Source organism: Schistocerca cancellata, chromosome 3, assembly GCF_023864275.1.
Source record: "Schistocerca cancellata isolate TAMUIC-IGC-003103 chromosome 3, iqSchCanc2.1, whole genome shotgun sequence".
Lineage (NCBI taxonomy): Eukaryota > Metazoa > Arthropoda > Insecta > Orthoptera > Acrididae > Schistocerca > Schistocerca cancellata.
Window position 1 is genome coordinate 440278126 of NC_064628.1, and position 26196 is coordinate 440304321.

The window sequence follows — 26196 nt, forward strand, 5'->3', positions numbered from 1 at the left end:
CGCCTAAGTGTCATAATACTTGCAGTGGATCCTGATGCAATTTGGAATTCCTGTGTGATGGGGTGGATAGATGTCTGCCTATTACACATTACAACCACCTTCAACTATCAGCGGTCTCTGTCAGTCAACAGACAAGGTTGGCCTGTACGCTTTTGTGCTGTACATGTCACTTCACATTTCCAATTCACTATCACACCAGAAACAGTGGACCTAGGGATATTTAGGAGTGTGGAAATCTCGTGTACAGACATGACACAAGTGACACCCAATCACCTGACCATGTTCGAAATCCGTAAGTTCCGCAGAGCGCCCCATTCTGCTCTCTCATGGTGTCCAATTTACTATCACACCAGAAACATTGGACCTAGGGACCATCACACAGGAATTCCAAATTGCATCAGGACCCACTGCAAGTATTATGACACTTAGGCGGGAGGTGAGAAAACTTGGATTTCATGGTCTAGTGGCTGCTTATAAGCCACACATATTGCTGGTAAACGCCAAACAACTGATATGGAGTACCTGGCAGCACAATACACCTAATATGAAAAACTTATGTTTTTGGGGGTGTCCGGATAGTTTTGATCACATATGTATGTGCATAATTTTGATAATGTACTGATTTTAATAAATTACTTTGTAGCAGGTTGAAAATTATATTTTGGCAATATACTTCTCTTTATATATACCAAATTATGTATATTTTGTTCTACTGTTTTCACACTAATGCTCGTGAAATAGCTCAAAACTGAGCTTCAGACAATAATAATTCTTACATACCGTAATTGGCTCCACCAAAATTTCAGATAACTGTTTAGCAAGTTGCTGAAAGTACTGGCTTTCACTGCGGAAATCATTTCTTGTAACAGGATCATCTATGCCCAGGCTAAGTAAGTAAGACTTGAACCTGACAGTTTCATCTTCAGTGATATCTCCTTGTTTTTCCTAAAGTACAATGTTAACAGTATGAATATAGCTGATGCTTTACAGGAAATACTAGTAAGAACTGAGATACATTAATAAACATATATTCTTTTTTCATTATACTGTCAAAATTTTTACGAGTCCCATTTCTGTGAGTCAAGGATGGGAAACTTACTCTAATTTTTTGTGAAATATTCTTCGATAAATTCACCATGTCCTTTGCCATAACCATCAACTTGTTCAAATCTTGGAAGGCAACACTGATACTTTCATCAGTAGCTTTCTGTTTTTCACTTATACTTCTCTCAATTCCAACAATACCAGTCCGTAGTTTAATATTTGATTGGTGTGCCTGGAAATTTAATCAAATATATTTCTTACTGATCGTTCATACAAACAACTTGAGAAAAGATTACAGAAATACAAAGTAAAACCTCAAATATTCAGAACTGGTAATTCCTTTGATTGCAAAAAAGTCAATTACAAAAATTAAAAGACAAAAAGGACAAGTGATACAAAGGACACACCAATAATGGTTTTAAACAGAGGAAAAGTGCATGAAAAGCAATAAATACTTAACAATTTCCAATCTCTGAGATTTTTAACAATAGTTCATTCTCCATATGATTTGTACTTATTTCATTACAGTCATGTTCTTCTACTGTATTACTACTTCTTACAAGTAACGCATGGAGATAATGATAATACACAGGATATTAGGATATTGTGAACTATCGCCAGTGTCATGATTCATTGGCTGCACCACACAAATCACAAACCACAACTCATCTTAGAAGATAGATTGTTTAATGAAAGACAAACATCTGTTTATAACACATGTTGATTTGCAACAAGCTTTCAACAACAATGACAGGAATACACTTTTTAAAAACCTGAAGTTATCAGAAATAACAAACAGGGAGCAAGAGGTCATCTACAACTTCTATGGAAATTGCATGGCAGTTCAAATGGCTGAAAGATGTGAAATACACAGGAATAAAGAAGGGTTGTACATTATCTTTTACACAGTTTTTAAAGCAGACGTGACCACCACTCAGCTGTTCACCTGACCAAATGGCCACTGTCAAACTGAGGCCAAGAGAAGAGTTGACTACAATGTGGCAGAACTCTCAAAATGTTCAACTTCAGTAGCTGCTTCACAACCTGGGCTCTGCAACCTTTTCCTGTTCCTCCTCACCTCTCAGCCCCACTTGCCCTTGTGCTCAGAGCACTAGGCAGGAGTACTCGTGGAATGCTGTTCAGCCTCTCCTGATATAGGAGAATATTGTGATTCCTACAGTCAAATGCCTTAGACAGGTCACAGAAAATACCAACTGTTGCTATTTTGTCATTTCATGCTTTTAAAATTTAGTGAGGAATGGTGTAAATGGCATTCTAAGTTGAGCAATTCTTGTGAAATCCAAATTGCATATTACTGAGGACATTACTGTTACTCAGGTGGAATATTATTTTGCAAGACATCACCACCTCAAAAATTTTGGAAAATGGATGGGTTGATTTCATTATCTTTAAGGAGATACACTAAGCATAAATGTAAATGAAAATTTAGAGCATAAAATATGAAGATAAAAAAAGAGGTTAAAGTAAACTTACTGCATCAGAATATTAGCTTGGAAGTAAATTCATGAACTAATAGATCTGTTAGGAATCTTGTACATTTGTCTGAAAAAAATGGAGAAGCACGAAATCTCCCCACAAAAATGCGAAACGGAGAGGTACAAATGCTTACACATTATTTCATTATTGCCCTAAACTGTATTTAATTATGTGCAAAACAACAAAATTGCACAAAAACAATTCTTTCTTTTAGAATTCTAGAAACATCCCCCAGGCTGTGGCTAAGCCATGTCTCCGCAATATCTTTTCTTTCAGGAGTGCTAGTTCTGCAAGGTTCGCAGGAGACCTTCTGTAAAGTTTGGAAGGTAGGAGACGAGGTACTGGCAGAAGTAAAGCTGTGAGGACCTGGCGTGAGTCGTGCTTGGGTAGCTCAGTCAGTAGAGCACTTGCCCACGAAAGGCAAAGGTCCCGAGTTCGAGTCTCGGTGCGGCATACAGTTTTAATTTGCCACGAAGTTTCATATCAGCGCACACTCCACTGTAGAGTGAAACTTTCATTCTAGAAACATCCCCCTGGCTGTGGCTAAGCCATGTCTCTGCAATATCCTTTCTTTCAGGAGTGCTAGTTCTGCAAGGTTCGCAGGAGACCTTCTGTAAAGTTTGGAAGGTAGGAGATGAGGTACTGGCAGAAGTAAAGCTGTGAGGACGGGGCGTGAGTCGTGCTTGGGTAGCTCAGTCGGTAAAGCACTTGCCCGTGGAAGGCAAAGGTCCCGAGTTCGAGTCTCGGTCCAGCACACAGTTTTAATCTGCCAGGAAGTTTCAATTCTTTCTTTTGTTATGTTACGCATATTATTTGTTATGTTATGCATATGTTATGCATATTATTATTATTACTGTTGTTATTATTATCGGCAGTGGCTGTAGTTGCATAAACTTGTTGATAAGCATACAGCAGTGGCTATTAATTACACACTCTCAAATTTATCTGAATCTAAAAATTTGTGACACCCAGAATGTATACTCACGAGCTGCCACTGACTGGAGCTTTAAATTTTTGGAGCGTACCTATTTGCTATTTGGGCAGTAAAATAACAGATGATGGCAGAAGTAGAGACAATAAAAAATGCAGACTGGCAATGGCAGGAATAAAATACTGCAGTGCCTGTGTTACTCTGATTATGATGCAAAGTTCCTTTGGATATGCATGCAGTCGCCTTACCATTTGGCTATTCATGCGTGACTCACAGCTAGACCCAAACCTCCACGTTTTGTCGACCATGCGTCTATTACCTGTACTCATACATCCATTATGTATATTCCCCTACAGGTCAGATGTTGTACTTGAAAGTTGCTCGCCCGGTATTGGCAGATAAATATGATATTTCAGTGCCTGTGTTATTCTGATTACAATGCACAGTTCCTTTGGACATGCATTCAAGTACAACGTCTGGCCTGTATGGGAATACAGGAATATACATAATGGATGTACGAGTACAGGTCCTAGACGCATGGTTGATGACATATGGAGGTTTTGGTCTGCTCATGAGTCGTGCACAGATAGTAAAATGGTAAGGTGACTGCTCGCGATAAGTGGGAAATCCGGGATCGCGTCCTGGACCGGCACAAATTTTCATTGTCTTCATTCCATTCTATAACTGACAGTTGCCATTATTCACAATTGCAAACTCGTTTGATGGGAAATGGCAAGAAAAATGATTCTGAACAACAGAAACTTATAAGCATCAAATATAGATTTAAATGTTAGGAAATCTTTTCTGAAGAAATTTGTCTGGAGTGCAGCCTTGTATGACAATCAAACACTGATGCTAAACACTTTAGACAAGAAAAAAATAGAAGCTTATGAAATGTGGTGCTACAGAAGAAAGCTGAAGATTAGATGGGTAGATTGTGTGACTAATGAGTTGGTACTGTACAAAACTGGGAAGAAAAGAAGTCTGTGGCACAAGTTGACCAAAAGAGATTGGTTCATAGGACACATTCTGAGGAACCTAGGGATCACCAGTTTAGTATTAGAAGGAAGTGTGAAGTACGCAGGTCCAAAGAGATGTAGGTTGCAGTAGCCATTCAGAAATAAGTCCTGGTATGAGAAATATATGTTTGCTTGTGTGTGTTTTCTTTTTTGATAGCTACATGTTTGTTCTTTGTGGTTCAAATGGCTCTGAGCACTATGGGACTGTACATCTATGGTCATCAGTGCCCTAGAACTTAGAACTACTTAAACCTAACTAACCTAAGGACAGCACACAACACCCAGCCATCACGAGGCAGAGAAAATCCCTGACCCCGCCGGGAATTGAACCCAGGAACCCGGGCGTGGGAAGCGAGAACGCTACCGCACAACCACGAGATGCGGGCTGTTCTTTGTGGCCGTATAAATTTTTGTGTTTGCTGATTATGTTCATGAAGTACAGAGTTTATGTTCTTTGTTTCTCTTGGTACTGTCATATAAAAAATATGATATGTTTGTTTAATTTATGTGCATGATTGCATTTTGATTGTACAGGAAATGGCTGTTAATGGATTTTTTTTTTTATGAATATGTGGGTTGTGTAATTAGTTGAAATTAATAATGGTTAATTAAGATTGGTCTGTATCATGAAGTTTGTTGTAGCTGTTTTGGCTAACTGACTTTTTCAATAATAGTGCTGTGACATTTAGTTTTTTGTTGTTGTGGAGTTTGCTCTTGCTATATAGGTGAAGTTTTCAATACAAGTTTTTGGTTCAAATTGTGGTTTCTCGGTACTGTGGAATTCATCCTAGCTATATAGTTCAACTGAAGTTAGCTATACCAGTTTTCAGAGCAAACCATGTTCTTGTGTTATCGGAGACTTTGTTGGGAGATAAAAGTTATGTTTTCATCCCAGATTTTGGGGCGCGTTATGGTTTTGTGGACTTAATTTGACCTATACAGGTTAAGTAAAATTTCCAATACCAGTTATTTTGCAGATTTATTTGTGTGTTGCTATCACAGAGTACAGTTTATTGATCAGGGTTAACTGAGTTAGTAATACCAATTTTGTGAATTTTTGTGAATTTCAAGCAATGCTGACTTACGGATTTTTGCATAGATTTTTGGGTATGTATTTCGTATCACGGATGTCATCTATTTTGTTATGTCCTACCAAATCCTCCTAATTCCTTCAGTTGTCCCATTAATTTCACATTATTCTTTGAATTATTTTGATTATATTTTGTATAATTGGATTGTTTTCATGTGTTCGCATCTTGAATGTGTGACATCATGGTCTCCACATTGCATAAGAGTGAAATGACCATGTCTGCCACATTGAAGGCATCACAGGTCAATGCTGACAGTCAGTATCAGTCTATTTAGCATAGCCAGTTGCCTGAACTAGAGATAGTTGGAAAATGCACTGCCTAGAGTTACGAAGCATCTTGGTTCAGCTATGTTTGCAGTATATATGATTACTGAAATAGGTGATTTAAAAGAAGAAAAAGAAAGAAATAAACAAAAAACTAGTGTATTCTGCAAAATTTTCTGGGAAAATTCCAGTTTAAAAAATGGCTAGGGTAACTACTCTACTGAACAGTATCTTCACAGGAATTTAATGCTTTACAATTGAAATTAGCAATGTAACACAGTAATGTAAGCTCATTTCATTGTATTGCACTTAGAGGTACATCTTTCGCTTCCATCCATGTCCCACAAACCACTCCCTGTGGGATATCTGGAATAACACTACAGTAATGAGTCAAAGTATACAAAGCAAAGCATACAAACATACTGGCAAAAAGAACGTCATCAGCATGCTATGTTCTTTGGATGTTAGCACCAGTATGCAACAGCAAATGGCTTACGCTGGCATATTATGCCTACATACATTCAAGTCTTAAGTATGGGATTCTTTTCTGGGGCTTGAAGGCACAAAACATGGGCATTGTTTTTAAACTGCAGAGGAGGATCATAAGAATAATACCTAGAAGTAGTAGTTGAGTTCATAGTTCAGTGCTATTTACAAAATTGGGCTTCCTTATTGCATCAAGTAATTACATCTACCAACCTTTGGGGCATATTGAGGGAAATATTACTAAATAATTACTGATCATGGAACAAGAGCCAGTTTGGAGTTACATTTACCCATGAAAAACAAACAAATTGTATAATAAATTCGCAAATGAAGTGAAAAAGATTATTAAAATACATTTGTTTAAAACAGCAGTGTAACTTCTCCAAAGTAATGCATACCACAAAATTTAAGATTACTCAGAGGATTCATAGTAGTGGATGGTAATGAAAGAGGGTTACTATGGCACCTTGTCACATTTCAATACATGATTATGGTTTACTGCTTTCACAAAAAGCATATCATTATGTAAAACGTGTCATAGTAATGTCCATTCACTTAATTTTTCAGGTGAACACTGGCACATAGTTGAATATCGAGTCTGGAATTGAGGAAAGGGGAACAGTAGGGCCTTTGCAGTTCTGGGGTATCAGCGGGTGCCTTAGCGTGTATGGCAGTTGAGAACAAAACTATGTTTTACACCAACTCATCTGAAACAAATGGTGTGCAAATCAAGGAACATTATCCAACAGGGAATTACCAAAAGACACAGTGTAGCTGTTGAGACATTGACCTCATATTCAGGAGGACAGCATTGCTCTGTCCAGGCATCCTGTTTTGCCTTCTCCATGGTTTTCCTACATTGCTAAGACAAATGACAGAATGGTTCCTTAATCGAGGCCACAGTCTATCACTTATCAACTGTGGGGTTCTTGCTGAAACATTGTAAATTAACTAAACAAACACTGTTTTTTGCCTTGTTTCACATATTTTATTATTGGTGTTACTGCACAACCTAGGTTTCGGGTTATAAGCACATTATCACGTACATTACTGGTTCCCAAAGATGATAATACACAGATAAACATGACGACAAGGCAAAGATAATCATCCCAACTTCTTAAGTTACCAATCCATATCGTAATGTAAAATTAAGTCAATAACCATTCTTTAACCAATTACATAAGTGATTGCACAATTCAGCAGCTAACATGATAGGGCTAAAGTTATGCATTAGCCAAGAATGTTTTATCTACTTGTGGACTGGGGCCCAGAGTTTTGATTCTATCCCGGGGTTATGATCTCATCTAAAAGAGGTGAATAACTGAATTGGGTTTGCTCATTTAATAATAGGTGTGGTGATGTACAGACCTGTGTTTTAATTTCCGAAATTCCTAATTGGTTGAGTTTGGACCCATTTCCTCTATGGGTAAGACTTGTACATCTATTATGTATTTGCGGTTATTGTTGAGGCTGTGTCCTGCAAAGGTTAAATCAGGCTTCTTCAATCTGCAGCTTCTGTGATGTTCTTTAAGCCTGGTGCAGATTGACCTCCCTATCTGTCCAATGTAGCAAGACTGACACTCAAGGCATATGGTTATATAAACCCCACTTTTTGTGATGGCTGGTTGTATGTCCTTTGCACTGAATGAAAAACTATCTATTGGCCGAGGGACATAGAAAAACACCCAGAAACCCTTTGTCTTAAAAATGTTACCTTCCTTTTGAGGTTTTCCCTACAAAAGGTAATCTGCACCATTTCTTTTCCAGTTTGTCTGTCTTTTCATTGGGAACAGTACGAACCTGGCTTGCTTCTTCATTTTTTTACCTAAAATTTTATGTTGGGGTTAAATTCATTATTTGTGGCTATTGTTTTTATTGTATTAAGTTCCTGGACAAAGTCTTCTTGGGAATAGGGATAGAAACGGACGGCCTATCATGTGGTGGAATGCTGCATAGTTATAGGTTCCAGGATGCTGTGAGGAAGCTGGGATAAATGAGTCAGCGAAGGAATCTTTTCAACAAATTTTAAATTTATGGTAACTTTCTTCTATTTTTAGCTAATGTCCAGGAAATTTATGCTGCCCTCCCCCCTCCTCTCAACTGCATGCTGACCTCTATGTTAGTGTGCCACTGGTTCATAATTTCTCTGTGTCAGACAATAGGTAGTTGCTTGTTCAATGCAAAAAAACAAACAACCAGCCGTCACAAAAAATGGGGTTTATAAAATCACATACCATGAGTGTCAGTCTTGCTACATTGAACAGATGGGGAGGTCACTCTGCACCAGGTTTAAAGAACATCACAAAAGCTGGAGATTGAAGAAGCCTGATTTAACCTTTCTGGGACACTGACTTGAACAATGACTACAAATACATAATAGATGTAGATAGGGGGCTAGACTTAGAAATTTTAGAAATTAAGTGGCAGATGTGTATATCTCCAAACCTATTATTAAATGAGTAATCTCAATTCAATTATTCACCTCTTTTAGATGAGATCACAATCCCAGAATAGAAGCAAAACTTTGGGCCCTAGTCCATCAGTAGATAAAAAGTTCTTGGCTGATGCATAACATTAGTCCTGTCATGTTAGTGTCATTGTTGAATTGTGTGATCACATATGTAATTGGTTAAAAAATGGTCACTGATGTAATTTTACATTAAGCTATGGATTGATAACTTAAGAGTTGAGATGATTATCTTTGCCTTGTGAGCACGTTTATCTCTGCATTATCAACTTTGGGAATCAGTAATTAACTTGAAAATGTGGTTATAACCCGAAACCTAGATTGTACAGTAACATTAATAATAATGACAAAAAAGTATTTGTTTAGCTATTCCCTTATACCACCTGTCCCATATGCATAAAGCAATTACGTATGCTGCGTTTGCATATTTTGCCCTATTCATCTGCACTGTGTTATCTTGTCACATCCTATACCATTGGGAGATTACCTTTGGGTGAATAAAGGTAGGTAACTGTGTTAGAAAGTAGATTAATATTTAAATAAATTTATATTCTTTTAGATATGTCAGAATTGGGGACTAGCACAATTTTTAAGACTGACACGTATTTTTTGCCAAATGTGCAAAACTTTTAATGACTGTATCACAAAGGTGCAATGGAATTTGGCCCTTGAACAGATTATTTTCTGCATGTAAAGTCTTATGACTCAATTTTCATCTAAGTCAATATACAAGCAAACACACTGCCGAGCATCAAAATAATGGATCAATAACAAATGCGTAAAGTTACATTAAGCTTTAACATGAAACTAAAAGAATTCAGGTTTGAATGCCTAAAAGGCACATTATAATACAGAACAATGTACAGTTACGAGTTAATCTATGCTACTTGTTAATCTTTGCTGCTTGTTAGATATCTCAAATTTTTTGAGGGTCTTGTGTGGTACTAATTTGTCGTTTCACACTGCCTCTAAGGGCAAGCTTAGCTGAATTATTCATGACATACAGTTTTCAACCAGAACATTGTTCGATTACCTGTGAAGCTGGTGGAATAGGCAAAAGAGTTTCCCAAGCTTTCTTCTGAACTGTATCATTGAGTAAACGAAAGAAATCATGTTCCAGTCCTTCTTTAAATGACAGCTTCACATAATTGTAGCTGCTTTTACCGACGGGACCGGGGATCTTCCCTTTAACAACACAATTGCAATGTAAATATGAAATATATAGGCCTGATGATCACATAAAGAGCTATGATTTAACATAAGGAAAGTATGCAAAGATTCCAGTTATTATGACGTATATGTAAATAGCATTAAGCCATTGGCAATATGAAACAATGGGTAAACTGAAACTTAACAACCTATAGTAATAATATGACAAGTACTAAACCTGGAATTGGTTCCGTAAGGTGTAGGACTATTTTTTTGCTCCTCGTGAATGCAAATGAACTTGGTGACTCCTCTTCTGAAAATACAACATAACGAAGCGGCAAGGATAGGCATGTTCTGCCACGAGGAATATCTCCTGGTCTACCCCACAACAAGCGATGAGTAGTGAGAACAAGTTCACCTCCTTCGAATGATGTCTAGAAAGAATGACGTAATTACATAAATAGTGGTAGCTACTTTCACAGTCACAGAATATTACGTTACTTTTAATTTGTGGGGGAAGGTTTGACAGCTAGTTTGTGGTGTACATATACCTTTGTATCACCGTCATACAGCTTGACAGCTTTTTCCCGTGTTACGTACGACTCACCGGTCGAAAGCAGCGGCTCAGCGTACTCAAATCTATCCATTATTTTAATACCCTGAGTCAACGCGATAAATACTGAACGGTAACTTATTTTATTTGGAATCCATATCGTGAAATAAGCTGATTTTGGCTTATGGTTGACATTTGTTCTTGATGTCTCGCGATACTATGTTATTTATTTATCAAACCCCAAACATGTCAAACAGCGTCTACTGTCTCCAAGATACCAAATTTCACTTGCTGTCAACACATTCACAACACCACTCCCACCAAATGCACTGCGTGGTCAGAGATGTATACTATTTGCGACAACATCAGCGATCTCCTGCATACTTTATAATTATCGATGGCACACAACATCGACAGGCACAGGTGTATAGTCCATTCACAAATGGGCAACCTGAACCACCGAAAGCGCCGATAGATGTCTTTTTTGTTAAGGTGGTATCATGATTCCAAACTGCAAAAGCCATTCCAACAAACGAATTAAAGTAGCTGATCCTCTATTGGCACATTCAATGCAATTTTTGAAGTTATTGCTGGTTTTCCTTGTCTTGAAAGTGTAAAAATAGGCCTACGAACCTCATACTCGGTATTTACATATATCTGAACTTCTGAAACACCCAAAAAGATAGAAAAATCCAACAAAAATTGTATTGATAACAACTGAATCATTTCCAACTTGCCTTTTACGAGACAGTAATCTAAAATATCAATATTTGAAAATTACTTCTTGTAGATGACGTCATCTAACACTTATGCATTCTTCCCATCCACTTTTGAGGTTTCTCATTGAATGATGCAATATCTCAGCTGGGATACCACTAATTTCCTCTCGAATTCTATGTTTCCATTCATCCAGCGTTCTTGGACGTGTCATATAGGCCCAACTCTTTAGGTAGGCCCACAAGGAAAAATGGCAAACGGGCAATGATCTTGGGAGCCAGGGAATGGCACCATCTTGAGATGACAGTTTTACTGAACATTTCTCACACAGCTGCCATTGACTGGCTTGCAATGTGTAATGTAGTACCATCCTGCTGAAACAAGGTTTCGTGAAATTGTGGAATATTGTTCAATGCAGAGACAAGAAAAGACTGCAATATCTCAACATATCTATCCAAAGTGAAAGTTTCTGTGATCCATTCTCTACTTTTGACAAAGTAAGATCTGATGACATGTGTGACGAAACTGCATACCACACAGTTACCTTACTGACGCGTGAAGGGCGTTCAAGTGCTTCATTAGGGTTGCTGTGTGCCCAGTAATGGTGTTTATGCTTATTCCCTTAAACTGTGAGATGTAAATGGGCCTCATCTGACGTTCATAGTTTGTCCAGAAGTCCATTGTCATCATTTATGTTTAACAAAATATGCTAACAGAACTCTAATCGCAACTAGTAGCAGTTCTCTTGCTGGTGTTGCACATTCTGCAGCTTGTATGGATGAAATTTTAAATTATAATGTAGAAGTCGCCGAACATTCTTTCAGGACACTCTGCCAGGAGCTTCTTGCTTATGAACTGGCCACCATAGGCTCGATAAGACTGAAATGCAAGTGGCTTTGATATACTGTGTAGAACAACCACTTCGCTGTCATCTTGTCGGTTACTTTTTTGGAGCAGATGCAGCCTTTTAATCCAAGTTTGTTATTGCGTGTTTCGAAGGAATCCGACCATGACGTCGTAAGTTGGAGAAACGTTGGAACTCCATCTGCATACTTTACAAACTATCATAGTTTTGTGAAACATTTTTAAGACAAAATCACACTGTTGATCGTTCCACTGATCCATGATAACTCACTGATGAGATTGTTTACAACTCAAGGTTCCTGTTCCACAGTGTGCCAACTGCATGTGGCTGCCACTACACACTTCAAAAGTTTCAGTTTTTCTTTTATCATCTTGTATATGACGAAAAGCAACGTTAAGCTGGCCCGATAACGTTGTTAAGTTAATGCAATACCCTATTGTAGATGTACTGTGGCTAGGGTGACAAACATTTGATGTGGTTTTAAGGGCGAAAAACGTCATCTGACCACAATTTAAGGGAGGTTTTGGAGAGATGTGGTCGCAATAAATTTCAGCTGCACGACTATGTAATATTTTCTTGGAGTAGGTGACACCATAGATGTAAATATGAAAGATGGCATATTTTGCTTATTTTTACTCTAGTAGGTCGTATGGTATCATGTTCTGGGGTACCTCCACAAACAGAGAAAGATTTTAGAGTGTTAAAGCGTGTAACAAGATTCATTGTGTCACAAATGTAGAAATTAGTATTACACTCAAGCGTTCTAAATATGTCTGTTATATTATAATTTCTGATATTTTCCACAAATAGGAGAATCCTCTCATTTTTGGGTGCATGGTATGAAAAATAAATCTAATGTGATCAAAGCAAAACATCTGATTTGTTTGTCACAATTATGAAATCATCTGGAACTTCGATCACAAAATTTTTCTGCCCTTTCCTTTCACTTATTGTGCGTGGTCTCCTTCGAAATACTCTCCTCCACAATTTATACACCGATCCCAACGCGGTTTCCACTTCCGGAAGCAGTCCTGGTATGCCTCTTTCTGGGTTTTGCTAAACCGCTTCTGCGAATTTTCTTTTATCTCGTCTATCGTTGCAAATCTTCGTCCCTTCAACAGGATTTTCAACTTTGGAAATAAGAAAAAAAATCCACAGGGGCCAGGTCTGGAGAGCACGGATCGTGAGGCAGCTCAATTTGAGCAATTTTTTGAGCAATAACACAGGCGTGTGCAAGGATGCCAACCGCATTTCGCTCCAACATCCCATTGGTGCGAAATTATGAATGTGTGTGTGTGTGTGTGTGTGTGTGTGTGTGTGTGTGTGTTGGGACTTATGGCGCTCAACGTCGAGGTCATCAGCGCCCTGACACACATTAAAGGGAACGAATGTGGACATACCTAATAAAACTGAAACACACACGCAAAGAAAGGAGGAAAAGAAGAAAATGCTACATAAGAAAGTAGAATGTAAGGAAAGGGAAAACGTAGCAACAAGAATGCCACAGTAAATTGTCATTGGCTGGTTCTGGAACATTTTTAACAGTTGTCATAATGCACAAATATAACCGCAATAAAATTTAACAAAACTGCACACACACACACACACACACACACACACACACACACACATATATATATATATATATATATAACATTCATTTTACAAGTACACAATTATAAGAGCTGAAGAATATTTTATCTTCCTGTGGAGATTTATAAACTCTGCAATTACAGTGAAAATTTATTTCAATCATGAACTCTGACTTAATCAATTCTAAGCTGCTGCTGTTTCTCTGACTCAAAGTGTTGAGGAATGTTATTGTGTTGTATGAGTCAACTGAGAAACACAACGAGTATGTTTGCACGTGAACATCTCTATAATCGTCTTTAAGTTGGGTTTACTCTGGCAAGTTACTTGCAGAAGGTATCACAGCAAATTATTGTGAGCCGCTTGCTGCTGTGTTTACATAGCATTCTCAAGAAGTAAGCAAGATACTTCCGCAAGTTATTTGACAGGTAACTTGCACAACAACTTGCAGATAGCATTAAAATGTGCTTTCAGTACGAATGTGAGTCCAATTACAGTGACAAGTAGGCATGTCTGATGTGCCATAGCTCTTGTTATTGTTATGATTAACATGAAAAAAAGAGAGAAGTATTTAGTTTAAAGACTGGACTGGATACTGAGAAAACCACTGTAAGGAGCCTACAATTACCTGCTGCAAGAACTTAGTATTGAGAACAAAAGTATGTAAGACAGGGATGTGGTCTTTAACACCTAGTATTCATTCTATACATCGAAGAAGCAATGATGGAAATGTAAGAAAGGTTCAGGATTTGAATTAACAAGGTGAAAGATATCAGTGATAAAATTCGCTGATGATATTGCTATCCTGAGTGAAAGTGAAGAAGAATAACAGGATGTGTCGAATGGAATGAACAGTCTAATGTGTATAGAATATGGATCGAGAGTAAATCGAAGAAAGACACAAGTAATGAGAAGTAGCAGAAATGAGAACAGCGAGAAACTTAACATCAGCATTGATGGCCACGACGTAGATGAAATTAAGGAATTCTACTACCTAGGTACCAAAATAACCAATGACAGATGGAGCGAGGAGGACATCAGAAGCAGACTAGCTCTGGCAAAAAGGGCATTCCTGGCCAAGAGAAGTCTACTAGTATCAGACGTTAGTCTTAATCTGAGGACGATATTTTTGAGAATGTATGTTTGGTGAACAGTATTGTCTGGAACTGAAATGTGGACTGTTGGAAAACAGGAACAGAAGAGAACTGAAGCATTTGAGATGTGATGCTATAGACGATTGTTGAAATTAGGTGGACTGATAAGGTAACGAATGAGGAGGTTCTGCACAGAATCAGAGAGGAAAGGAATATGTGGAAAACATTGACAAGGAGAAGGGACAGCATGATAGCACATTTCTTAAGACATCAGGGAATGACTCCCATGGTATTAGAAGGACCTGCACAGGGAAAAAACTGTAGAGGACAGAGATTGGAATACATCCAGCAAATAATTGAGCACATAGGTTGCAAGTGCTACTCTGAGATGAAGAGGTTGGCACAGGAGAGGAATTCATGGCGGATCACATCAAACCAATCAGAAAACTGATGACACAAAGAAGGACACGTCAAATCAAAATGGGGCATAACATTTCACACAACTATTTCAGCCAAGGAACGTTTACTAGTCACACTATGATTTATAACTGTGTGTGAGCTACAAATTGAACAGGACTTTTAATTTATTTATGTGAAAAATTCAGTTTAAAAAAACATTAATTTTCTTGGTAGGTGACTGATACAAGTCACTGATGCACCGTTTTTCGTATTCCTGTGAGCACGACGTCTTTTACCATACCTGATGTGTGTGGATCCATTTTTGATGTAATGAAAAGGGAAAATTATTTGGAGGTATGTGAAAACAAAGTACTGAAGGTTAAGGTAAAGTTTTATTAAAACTAAGCGCATTGTATGGAAAAGTTATAAAAATGTTTCTTTTTTCTAATGCCCATAAAATGAAAAGTAATAAGCTGATTAAGTAGGTTTATAATAATTACATGTCATTTTCTTTTACGAGACCCCTAAAACACAAGTAAATGGTTGCAAGTGGCAAAGGAGTTTGAAGGAAATTGGAACTGCAGTGGGGCACTGGATAGAAAGCAAATTGTGATGCAAGCTCCAGAAGACATTGGGAGCTACTATTATAGTTACAAATACTGCCACTCTATTGTTTTATTGTAGATGCAAAATACACTTTATTATATATGGATGCAGTTTGTGACTGAAAAATTTCTGATGATGGTGGGCTTAGCACCTTCATTATCTTCAACCTTGGAGCAAGGACATCTTGATGTTCCTCTGCATTACATACTCCCATGCAGAGAAAAGGACATCCCCTATGTACTTGTACCTGATGGTGTATTCCCACTGAAGTCATAATTATTGAAGCCAATATCCTTTTCATAATCAGCCTGGTCCAAAGAAAGTATTTAATTAAAGAGTGTCAAGGACAGGAAGAGCTGTTGAAAACTTTTTTGGCCACATTCCACAATGGTTCTGAGTATTAAGGCGCCCCTGTTAGTAGAGCCTGAAAAAAAAACTGTAGCAACAGTTTCAGCTACAGGTTTCCTACACAATTTCTTGATGGATAGGAAAGGTAGCAGTTTGGCAAACAGATGCAATTTTGATACAGAGTAGTACAGAATGGTGAAGTACTAGGAGGCTCATCGAGGAATGAAGAGCAACAAACACAAAATTTAAACCCAATTCAAACAGGACAATGTAACAGAGATTCTAGCAATACCTGGGCAATTTGTGAAGAATCCATGAATTTCTTTCTATCAGCACATGGCGAAGAACCTTGGCAGTAAAAATACATTTAAAATGTAAACTGTGGACTTGAAAATATAATCCTTTCAGTTGTATAAACTGTTATAAGAAATGAAAGTAGTTTTTGTCCTGCATAAACTGTTGTTTGTGATTGTTTATACAAGTTTACACTGTAATGTATTTTTAATAGAGTGTCACTGTATTCCATGTTAGTGACAACTCATCTCCGTTGTATTATTGTATTTTGTATAATTGGAACAAACAATGTATACTAAATTCCTCTGCTGTTATTGCAAATTGGACATGTTTAGCCTTATAGTAAGACTCATCTGAGAAAGATTAGGGCTTGCATTACTTTAGAATGTATGAGGGGCAATACCTTAAAACTAATATATTGTCCAAGTATCATATAAAAGAAATTATTTACAATTATTTCTAAGACAGGTCGTGGATATTCAAAACAAACAGATGAATTTAAAAATATAAACCTTCCTCTTTAATGTAAACAAAATTCAAGGTTCTGCTATAAAAGCTGTAGAAACTATTGCATTTTGAAATTGGGCAGGAGATTGTCCATGACTGCCCAAGTTCCTGAATTCATATAACTTCTTTAAGTCATACTGAAAAGTACTTGACCTGCAACATTTACATTTGGGAAATGTTCATATATCTATGTGAACATCAGTTACACAAGATTTCAAGGATTTGTATGGGGGTGGGTAATTCCTCACTATTCTGGACTATTTGTTATGGAATGACCCATATATACACACATTTGTGGCTATAATTACATTGGCACAAGTATCAAGAACATGATACCTTTGAAATCCTTTACAGATATAAAAAATGACATTTTTTCAAACACTGTATACTAACTTATGGCAATTCAATTTCTAGCTACGAGTGATGAAATTCTGATAAGCATAACATTTAAAAATCATCTTCTCAAAATATTTTATTTGTAAGAGATACATAAAAGTGGACGATGTACTTGCTACACATTCCTGTGAGACCAGTTTCACCTGTCATACCTCAAGTTTATGAAGCCAAGTTTTGTTAAGGGAGGTAGGGTTACCTGAAATATAAACTTCTGAAAGCACATTAAAGTTTTAATGTCACATCATGTACTATTTGCACAATATGATATAATTACTAACAATATTCGATTTCCACAATATCTGCAATGTGGAGTCCACATTCCTTAGCAACACTCATCTCCATTAGTGCTGCGACTGGAGGAGTGGTATTTCTGCAGCATCTTTTTCAGTAATTTTCAATATACACTTTTGTATCATAATTTTCAGTCTTCTTGTATTGCTTTCATTTTTTAATGACCGTACCTCTCCAATCACATAATCGTCAAATGAGTGAATCGACTGACAAAGAATATTTTTGGCCCTTTCAAGAATTCCAACATCTTTCCCTTTCCCTCACTTCTTTTTCTCTCTTTAACTTGATCAGCTACAGTCAAAATTTCTTCCACATCTACTTCTTCTTCCTGCGAGTGGAAACATAAGAAAATATAAAATAAAAGACTATCACAAAACTCTTTTCTGTACACCTAAAAAAGCATACAAAGGAATACAAAGGCAATTAAATTGAAAATTATTGTAATTTTCTACATAGTGTTAAGAAACTTGATGGGATGCACATTGCTCAAGCAGTCACCAAAAGGCAGTGGATATTGTTACAATTTCATGCTGTTACTGAACATGCTGTTACTGAACATGCAAATTACAGTTCACCATGTAAACTGTGGCTTTAATTCATGTTAATTATAGTATTCTGTACTACCTGTAATTGGAATACTCTATTTCAAATTCTAAAGGTGGCAAGGGTAAACTACAGAGAGCAAAAGGCTATTTACAATTTGTACAGAAACCAGATGGCTGTCATAAGAGTCGAGGGGCATGAAAGGGAAGCAGTGGTTGGGAAGGGAGTGAGACGGGGTTGTAGCCTATGTCCAATGTTATTCAATCTGTATATTGAGCAAGCAGTAAAGGAAACAAAAGAAAGATTCGGCATAGGAATTAAAATCCATGGAGAAGAAATAACAACTTTGAGGTTCGCCGATGACATTGTAATTCTGTCAGAGACAGCAAAGGACTTGGAAGAGCAATTGAACGGAATGGACAGTGACTTGGAAGAAGGGTATAAGATGAACATCAACAAAAGCAAAACAAGGATAATGGAATGTAGTCGAATTAAGTCGGGTGATGCTGAGGGAATTAGATTAGGAAATGAGACACTTAAAGTAGTTTGCTGTTTGGGGAACAAAATAACTGATGATGGTCGAAGTAGAGAGGATATAAAATGTAGACTGGCAATGGCAAGGAAAGCGTTTCTGAAGAAGAGAAATTTTTTAACTTTGAGTATAGATTTAAATGTCAGGAAGTCGTTTCTGAAAGTATTTGTATGGAGTGTAGCCATGTACGGAAGTGAAACATGGGTGATAAATAGTTTAGACAAGAAGAGAATAGAAGCTTTCGAAATGTGGTGCTACAGAAGAATGCTGCAGATTAGATGGGTAGATCACATACTAATGATGAGGTATTGAATAGAATTGGAGAGAAGAGGAGTTTGTGACACAACTTGACCAGAAGAAGGGACCGGTTAGTAGGACATGTTCTGAGGCATCAAGGGATCACCAATTTAGTACTGGAGGGAAGCGTGGAGGGTAAAAATCGTAGAGGGGGATCAAGAGATGAATACACAAAGCAGATTCAGAAGGATGTAGGCCGCAGTAGGTACTGGGAGATGAAGAAGCTTGCACAGGATAGAGTAGCATGGAGAGCTGCATCAAATCAGTCTCAGGACTGAAGACCACAACAACAACAACAACCTGAATTAATGTTATTTGAGAACAATGATGAGGCATAGTAAAATTATTTTTTTTAACTTCCTAAAACTGGATCTAGTTTACTCACTGCTAATGTAGAATGACACATGGCTGTCGTATTTGCAGGAAGCACTACAATCCTGAAAGTTAAGTGTTGCACTGAAATGAAATGAAATGATTGTACACTAATACATTCAGTAGATAAATGCTACACAGACACCTAGCGATAATGCTCTGAACACTAAATCTTAATATAAGGGGCATTAGAATGAAACTTGGGCACTAGTGTAAAGTAATGGTAACGATTTTATTAACTGAAAAATGCAGCTATACACAGTAGACATACTCAAAAATAGTCACCAAAACTGTTGGCACATTTATCCCATTGCGACACTATCTGGTCGATTCCATCCTTGAAGGAGCTAGTAGGCTGCTGTCGGATCCAGGCCTGGACCCAGTCCTACACTCCTGGAAATGGAAAAAAGAACACATTGACACCGGTGTGTCAGACCCACCATACTTGCTCTGGACACTGCGAGAGGGCTGTACAAGCAATGATCACACGCACGGCACAGCGGACACACCAGGAACCGCGGTGTTGGCCGTCGAATGGCGCTAGCTGCGCAGCATTTGTGCACCGCCGCCGTCAGTGTCAGCCAGTTTGCCGTGGCATATGGAGCTCCATCGCAGTCTTTAACACTGGTAGCATGCCGCGACAGCGTGGACGTGAACCGTATGTGCAGTTGACGGACTTTGAGCGAGGGCGTATAGTGGGCATGCGGGAGGCCGGGTGGACGTACCGCCGAATTGCTCAACACGTGGGGCGTGAGGTCTCCACAGTACATCGATGTTGTCGCCGGTGGTCGGCGGAAGGTGCACGTGCCCGTCGACCTGGGACCGGACCGCAGCGACGCACGGATGCACGCCAAGACCGTAGGATCCTACGCAGTGCCGTAGGGGACCACACTGTCACTTCCCAGCAAATTAGGGACACTGTTGCTCCTGGGGTATCGGCGAGGACCATTCGCAACCGTCTCCATGAAGCTGGGCTATGGTCCCGCACACCGTTAGGCCGTCTTCCGCTCACGCCCCAGCATCGTGCAGCCCGCCTCCAGTGGTGTCGCGACAGGCGTGAATGGAGGGACGAATGGAGACGTGTCGTCTTCAGCGATGAGAGTCGCTTCTGCCTTGGTGCCAATGATGGTCGTATGCGTGTTTGGCGCCGTGCAGGTGAGCGCCACAATCGGGACTGCATACGACCGAGGCACACAGGGCCAACACCCGGCATCATGGTGTGGGGAGCGATCTCCTACACTGGCCGTACACCACTGGTGATCGTCGAGGGGACACTGAATAGTGCACGGTACATCCAAACCGTCATCGAACCCATCGTTCTACCATTCCTAGACCGGCAAGGGAACTTGCTGTTCCAACAGGACAATGCACGTCCGCATGTATCCCGTGCCACCCAACGTGCTCTAGAAGGTGTAAGTCAACTACCCTGGCCAGCAAGATCTCCGGATCTGTCCCCCATTGAGCATGTTTGGGACTGGATGAAGCGTCGTCTCACGCGGTCTGCACGTCCAGCGCGAACGCTGGTCCAACTGAGGCGCCAGGTGGAAATGGCATGGCAAGCCGTTCCACAGGACTACATCCAGCATCTCTACGATCGTCTCCATGGGAGAATAGCAGCCTGCATTGCTGCGAAAGGTGGATATACACTGTACTAGTGCCGACATTCTGTCAGTGTGATCATGTGATGTATCTGACCCCAGGAATGTGTCAATAAAGTTTCCCCTTCCTGGGACAATGAATTCACGGTGTTCTTATTTCAATTTCCAGGAGTGTATACTCCGTCGTCCGTTGCGAAAAGATGTCCACGAACAGCTTGGTTTAGAGGTCCAAACACATGAAAGTCACACAGTGAAGGGTCGGGATTGTACAGTGAATGTCACAGCGTTGCCCACCAAAACTGCTGTAATGTCGTCTTCACCACATTGGCTGTGTGAGGGAGGGTGTTATCATGCAGCAGGATAACGTCATTGCACAACTTACCGCGGCGTTTCGACTTGATGGCTCGTCTAAGGTTCTGTAAAGTGGCTTGATAATGTTGGGAATTGATGGAGGTTCCCCATTCAAGGAACTCGACAAGCATTGGGCCCTTGTGATAAAAAAAGGACATCACGACCTTACCAGAACTGGTGTGCACGCCCTTTAATTGCTTTGGAGGTGGTGAAATCGCGTGTTTCCACTGCTTGCTCTGACGCTTGCTTTCCAGTTAAAAATGGTGACACCATGTTTCGTCACCTGCGACAATACACAACAGAAACCCATATTCCTCCTCATGATTACGTTACAGATGACTCAAAAACAGCGCCACTCGAGTATTGCGCTATTTGGCAGTCAGTTGGTGGGGTAACCACTGCACACAGATTATTTGAAAGTTCAAGTGTTAATGCATTATGGTGTGGGCGATGCCCACGCTAATATCCAGTATCCAATTGATCTGGTCCACGTCGATTCTGTGGTTGTCCTAGACTAAAGCATTCACTTCTGCTACCATTTCCGGTGTGATGATACGATGCGCCTGTCCAGGACAAGCTTCCTCTACCAATGACTCACGACCCTCAAGGATTCCTTTGCACCATTCCACAACACTTGAACAACTCAGCCTGTACTCACCATACACAGCCTTCATCCGTTGATACATTTCATCGCATCCAACTCACTCCACTGGCAGAAATCGAATCACTCTTCATTGTTCCTGCTTACTCGCCTGCATGTTCGGTAGTGGACGATAACTTATGTGACCACCTTCTCTTTGGCGTGAAACCTCATTGAAGCTATGCAGCATCAAACGATGCGCACACATCAGTCTCTGTATCAATAGATGGCGCCACCATACCAACAGTTACGTGGCGTCACCTTACGTGTAAGCCAAAGGTAGACGCAGGTTTCATTTGAATGAATCTCATTCAAACAATCTCTATCAAGGGTGGTAATAGGCCTATAAAAAATAAGAACCTATCCCTCATCATCATTTATATAAATAACCAGGCAATAGACAGCAGTGTGTTACTAATTCACAAATATATGAAGTGGAATAAAGAAACTGAATAAGTGAATACTAAATAAATTATTAAAAGGATGTCACTAATTAGCAGTTTATTCTTCTGCATAATATAGGCAGATATTAGTGTTTCAAAACTTAAATTTCAAAATGAAGATTACCGTAGTTCTACATTCCATTGAGAAATGACAGTAAAAAAAGACGAAAACACAGCTCAACATTTAAGGTATTTAGAAACATCATCTTGCCTGTGCTGGTAGTGAACATACTCTATTAGTGGTTTGCGACGACACTTCTTTCTAAAAATTTCATTGCCATAAAATACGTTGTCATCCAAAGACCAGTATCAGTTGCAAAGAGATTTAGAAAAGATTGCTGTAAGGTGTGGCAGTTGACGCTAAATAATGAAAAGTGTGAGGTGATCCACATGAGTTCCAAAAGAAATCCGTTGGAATTCGATTACTCGATAAATAGTACAATTCTCAAGGCTGTCAATTCCACTAAGTTCCTGGGTGTTAAAATTACAAACAACTGCAATTGGAAAGACCACATAGATAATATTGTGGAGAAGGCGAGCCAAGGGTTGCGTTTCATTGGCAGGACACTTAGAAGATGCAACAAGTCCACTAAAGAGACAGCTTACACTACACTCATTCGTTCTCTGTTAGAATATTGCTGCGTGGTGTGGGATCCTTACCAGGTGGGACTGACAGAGGACATCGAAAGGATGCAAAAAACGGCAGCTCGTTTTGTATTATCAAGTAATAGGGGAGAGAGTGTGGCAGATATGATACGCGAGTTGGGATGGAAGTCATTAAAGCAAAGATGTTTTTCGTCGCAGCGAGATCTATTTAGGAAATTTCAGTCACCAACATTCTCTTCCGAATACGAAAATATTTTGTTGAGCCCAACCTACATAGGTAGGAATGATCATCAAAATAAAATAAGAGAAATCAGAGCTCGAACAGAAAGGTTTAGGTGTGTGTTTTTCCCGTGCGCTGTTCGGGAGTGGAATGGTAGAGAGATAGTATGATTGTGGTTCAATGAACCCTCTGCCAAGCACTTAAATGTGAATTGCAGAGTAATAATGTAGATGTAGATGTACAGCCGTTGAGAATCGGGCATTGTCCCAAAAAACCCACTTTTGATTTTCTGCAGTTTTCTAATTCTTGAGGAAACTGCGTTTTTAAATTGCGCCACTTCCTCTGAACTTTCTTCATCAGCATGTCGAATATAGAGGCAATTTCTATAAGAGCACTTGACTTCTTTATTGGGTCTCCAAAATCGTGGCAGTGCGCATCCCATATTTCAGGGAAGCTGACAAGCTTTAGTGAAATGTTCTGTGACTTGCTTGCTCCATTCCCGTTTTTCCTCCTTACCTGGAATTTGTTAATTTAACATAAAATACGTGAGGTGGCTGCATGAAATTAACTCGCGACACCCAGTGAAATGTTAAATATGTGTGTGACACAAACTACACAGCCGGCCGTTGTGGCCGAGCGGTTCTAGACGTTTCAGTCCGGAACTGCGCAGCTGCTACGGTCACCGGTTCGAATCCTGCCTCGGGCATGGATGTGTGTGCTGTCCTTAGGTTAGTTAGGTTTAAGTAGTTCTAAGTCTAGGGGACTGATGACCTCAGATGTTAAGTCCCATAGTGCTCAGAGCCATTTGAACCATTTTGAACAAACTACATACTTACAAGAACTTGCACTTCCTACTTGCAGAACATAGAACCGAATCCCAAAAGCTGCAAGTAGCTTGCAGAAGCCTCTCACATGCTGTTCCAGTGGAAGTAGGAGACACATAGCAAGTCACCTCCTCAATAAATTTCTGACGGCCACAAGCCGACTTGGTGACATGTTTATATTCGCAATTAGCGCTGCAAGTTCCTCCAAGCAAGTAAATTGCTGCAATAACTTGCCAGTGTAAACCCCTCTTGGTTCTTGTTATTTGTAACACAGCTGCTCATTGGTAGAAGGCGAACTCATGCATGGGTTGCCAGTGGTGATGGAGAAACAGGTAAACACCCCCCCCCCCCACCCTCCCTCTCACTACCTCTCTAGACGCTTTGGCCATGCCATTCTTTCCATGCTCCTCATCGATCAAAACCGTCTTTTTTCTAGAAGGCCCAACCACAAGTAACGATCTATCTGCACACATCACATCTGTGCAGACATATTGTTGCGTGTGAACAGGAGATTCATGCAGATATGAGATGTGCGCAGACCTGTAAGTCGGAGGTTTGAGCGAAATTGCTTAAAACTATGAGTTCAAATCACATCTGTACAGAGCAGTTGCTGCTTGTGGACGGGAAATCTTCCCAAATCTGGTGCTAAAACGTGTTTGAGTCAGCTGTTCTTTCATTTAGGTGTTTCTCGTCTGTGCGTGCAGAGTGGATTTTAAAGCAGATGCATGTTAGTACTCTAGAAAGTTCATTGCCGAATTTATCGAAATGTACAAGAGTTACAGATGTTTGTGAAAAATTAAAAACAGGGAATACGGCGATACGTGGGTAAGGAAGGCTACTGCTTATAATTCATTAACAGAGAAATTACGCACGGTCGACTCAATAGCAAACAAGGAGAGGTGACATAATAATAACAAAATTGTTGCTGTCTGTCCACTGCGAAAAGCTAAGCGAAGTGACGAAATCTTTTCGACCTGGTGCCAGAGGATCTGTACCTGTATCATCGACGACTTTGGAAATGCCATACTGACGTCCATTTCAAAGGCTCCACTGTCTACTAGTAACTAGTGTGCTGTTTGAGGGTAATGGTGCATTGAAGATTTATCTCAGACAAGTTACCTTGGTACACCAAATGTCACTAAATGACGCAACGGCGAAATTCCTTAAAGAGAAGGAATATGAACAATACCAACGTGCTGATCTACAATTCACTGTTGACTTATGGTTAGAGTGATGGATTAATGAGGTGAAATTGCCTCGGACAACATCTTTTTTTTAATCTTCGCATTTGTAACAGACCGTAGGACGTTAATATAATAAATATCTGGAACTGAAACGAGCGCCAATGACTTTTGTACTCTACCTTGTCACTTCACACTATACATTTTCTGAAAATACTTGCAGTGTTGTGGTTTTATCATACTCTGCTATCAGAGAAGGGAGTTTGCTTACATTTAACTTCTTTTTGACAAACGGAAAACATATTACTGCTAAGAGCTTATTGCAGTATGCTGTTGACATACTAGTAATCTCATAAATTTTCATTATTTCTGCTATTGAGAGGTTGAAATGTTTTTAATACTGTAATTAGATTATACCCTCATTTGATTTTATATTTTGTGAATGACTTAATTAGTACTTATAAAGATTCCAGCATCACCTTACATTTCTTTAGAACCTGAACTGAGACATTACTCTTACTTATTTCCCCTTTCGCCATTTCTACTATTGCAATCTTCTGCATTTGAGTTATTACAGGTTTTCTAATAGTGGATAGAGGCATGGTAAAACATTTACAGATAACAAAAGGCACACCATATTTGATTGTATGTATTATACAGTACATGTGGACCACATGATATACTGGACAATTAAATTTCGTCAAACTCCAGTCCAATAGTGACCACATCTACACTGAGGATACATCCATTTCTAATTATCAGTTACACACATATTTAACTTCTGTAGTGAGCATTTTGTTAGAGTATCCACAAATTAGTTATTCAACTGTTAGTGCTCTAGTGCCTTCATTTAAATTCTGACATATTTGTTTTTTCGTTCTAGGATTCCTCTAGGGTCCTATGTGGGAGATTACATGGAACCAACTACTTTCATTATGATGTATGTGCTGTATTTCCCAGCACTTCTTTGGCACTTGCTCCT

General features: G+C 39.2%; 1 protein-coding gene across 1 annotated transcript in view; it reads right to left on the reverse strand.

The window, feature by feature from the left end:
• LOC126175193 (vacuolar protein-sorting-associated protein 36) overlaps positions 1 to 10848 on the reverse strand; it is a 43980-nt gene extending 33132 nt beyond the window's left edge. The window contains exons 1-5 of the mRNA XM_049921790.1: positions 10499 to 10848; positions 10186 to 10381; positions 9832 to 9983; positions 1100 to 1276; positions 781 to 945 (exon numbers count right to left, since the gene is read on the reverse strand). Coding sequence (XP_049777747.1) covers positions 781 to 945; positions 1100 to 1276; positions 9832 to 9983; positions 10186 to 10381; positions 10499 to 10594 — 786 coding nt within the window. The 5' untranslated portion in view covers positions 10595 to 10848. The remainder of the gene's footprint in view (positions 1 to 780; positions 946 to 1099; positions 1277 to 9831; positions 9984 to 10185; positions 10382 to 10498) is intronic.
• Between the last annotated feature and the right edge of the window lie 15348 nt (positions 10849 to 26196).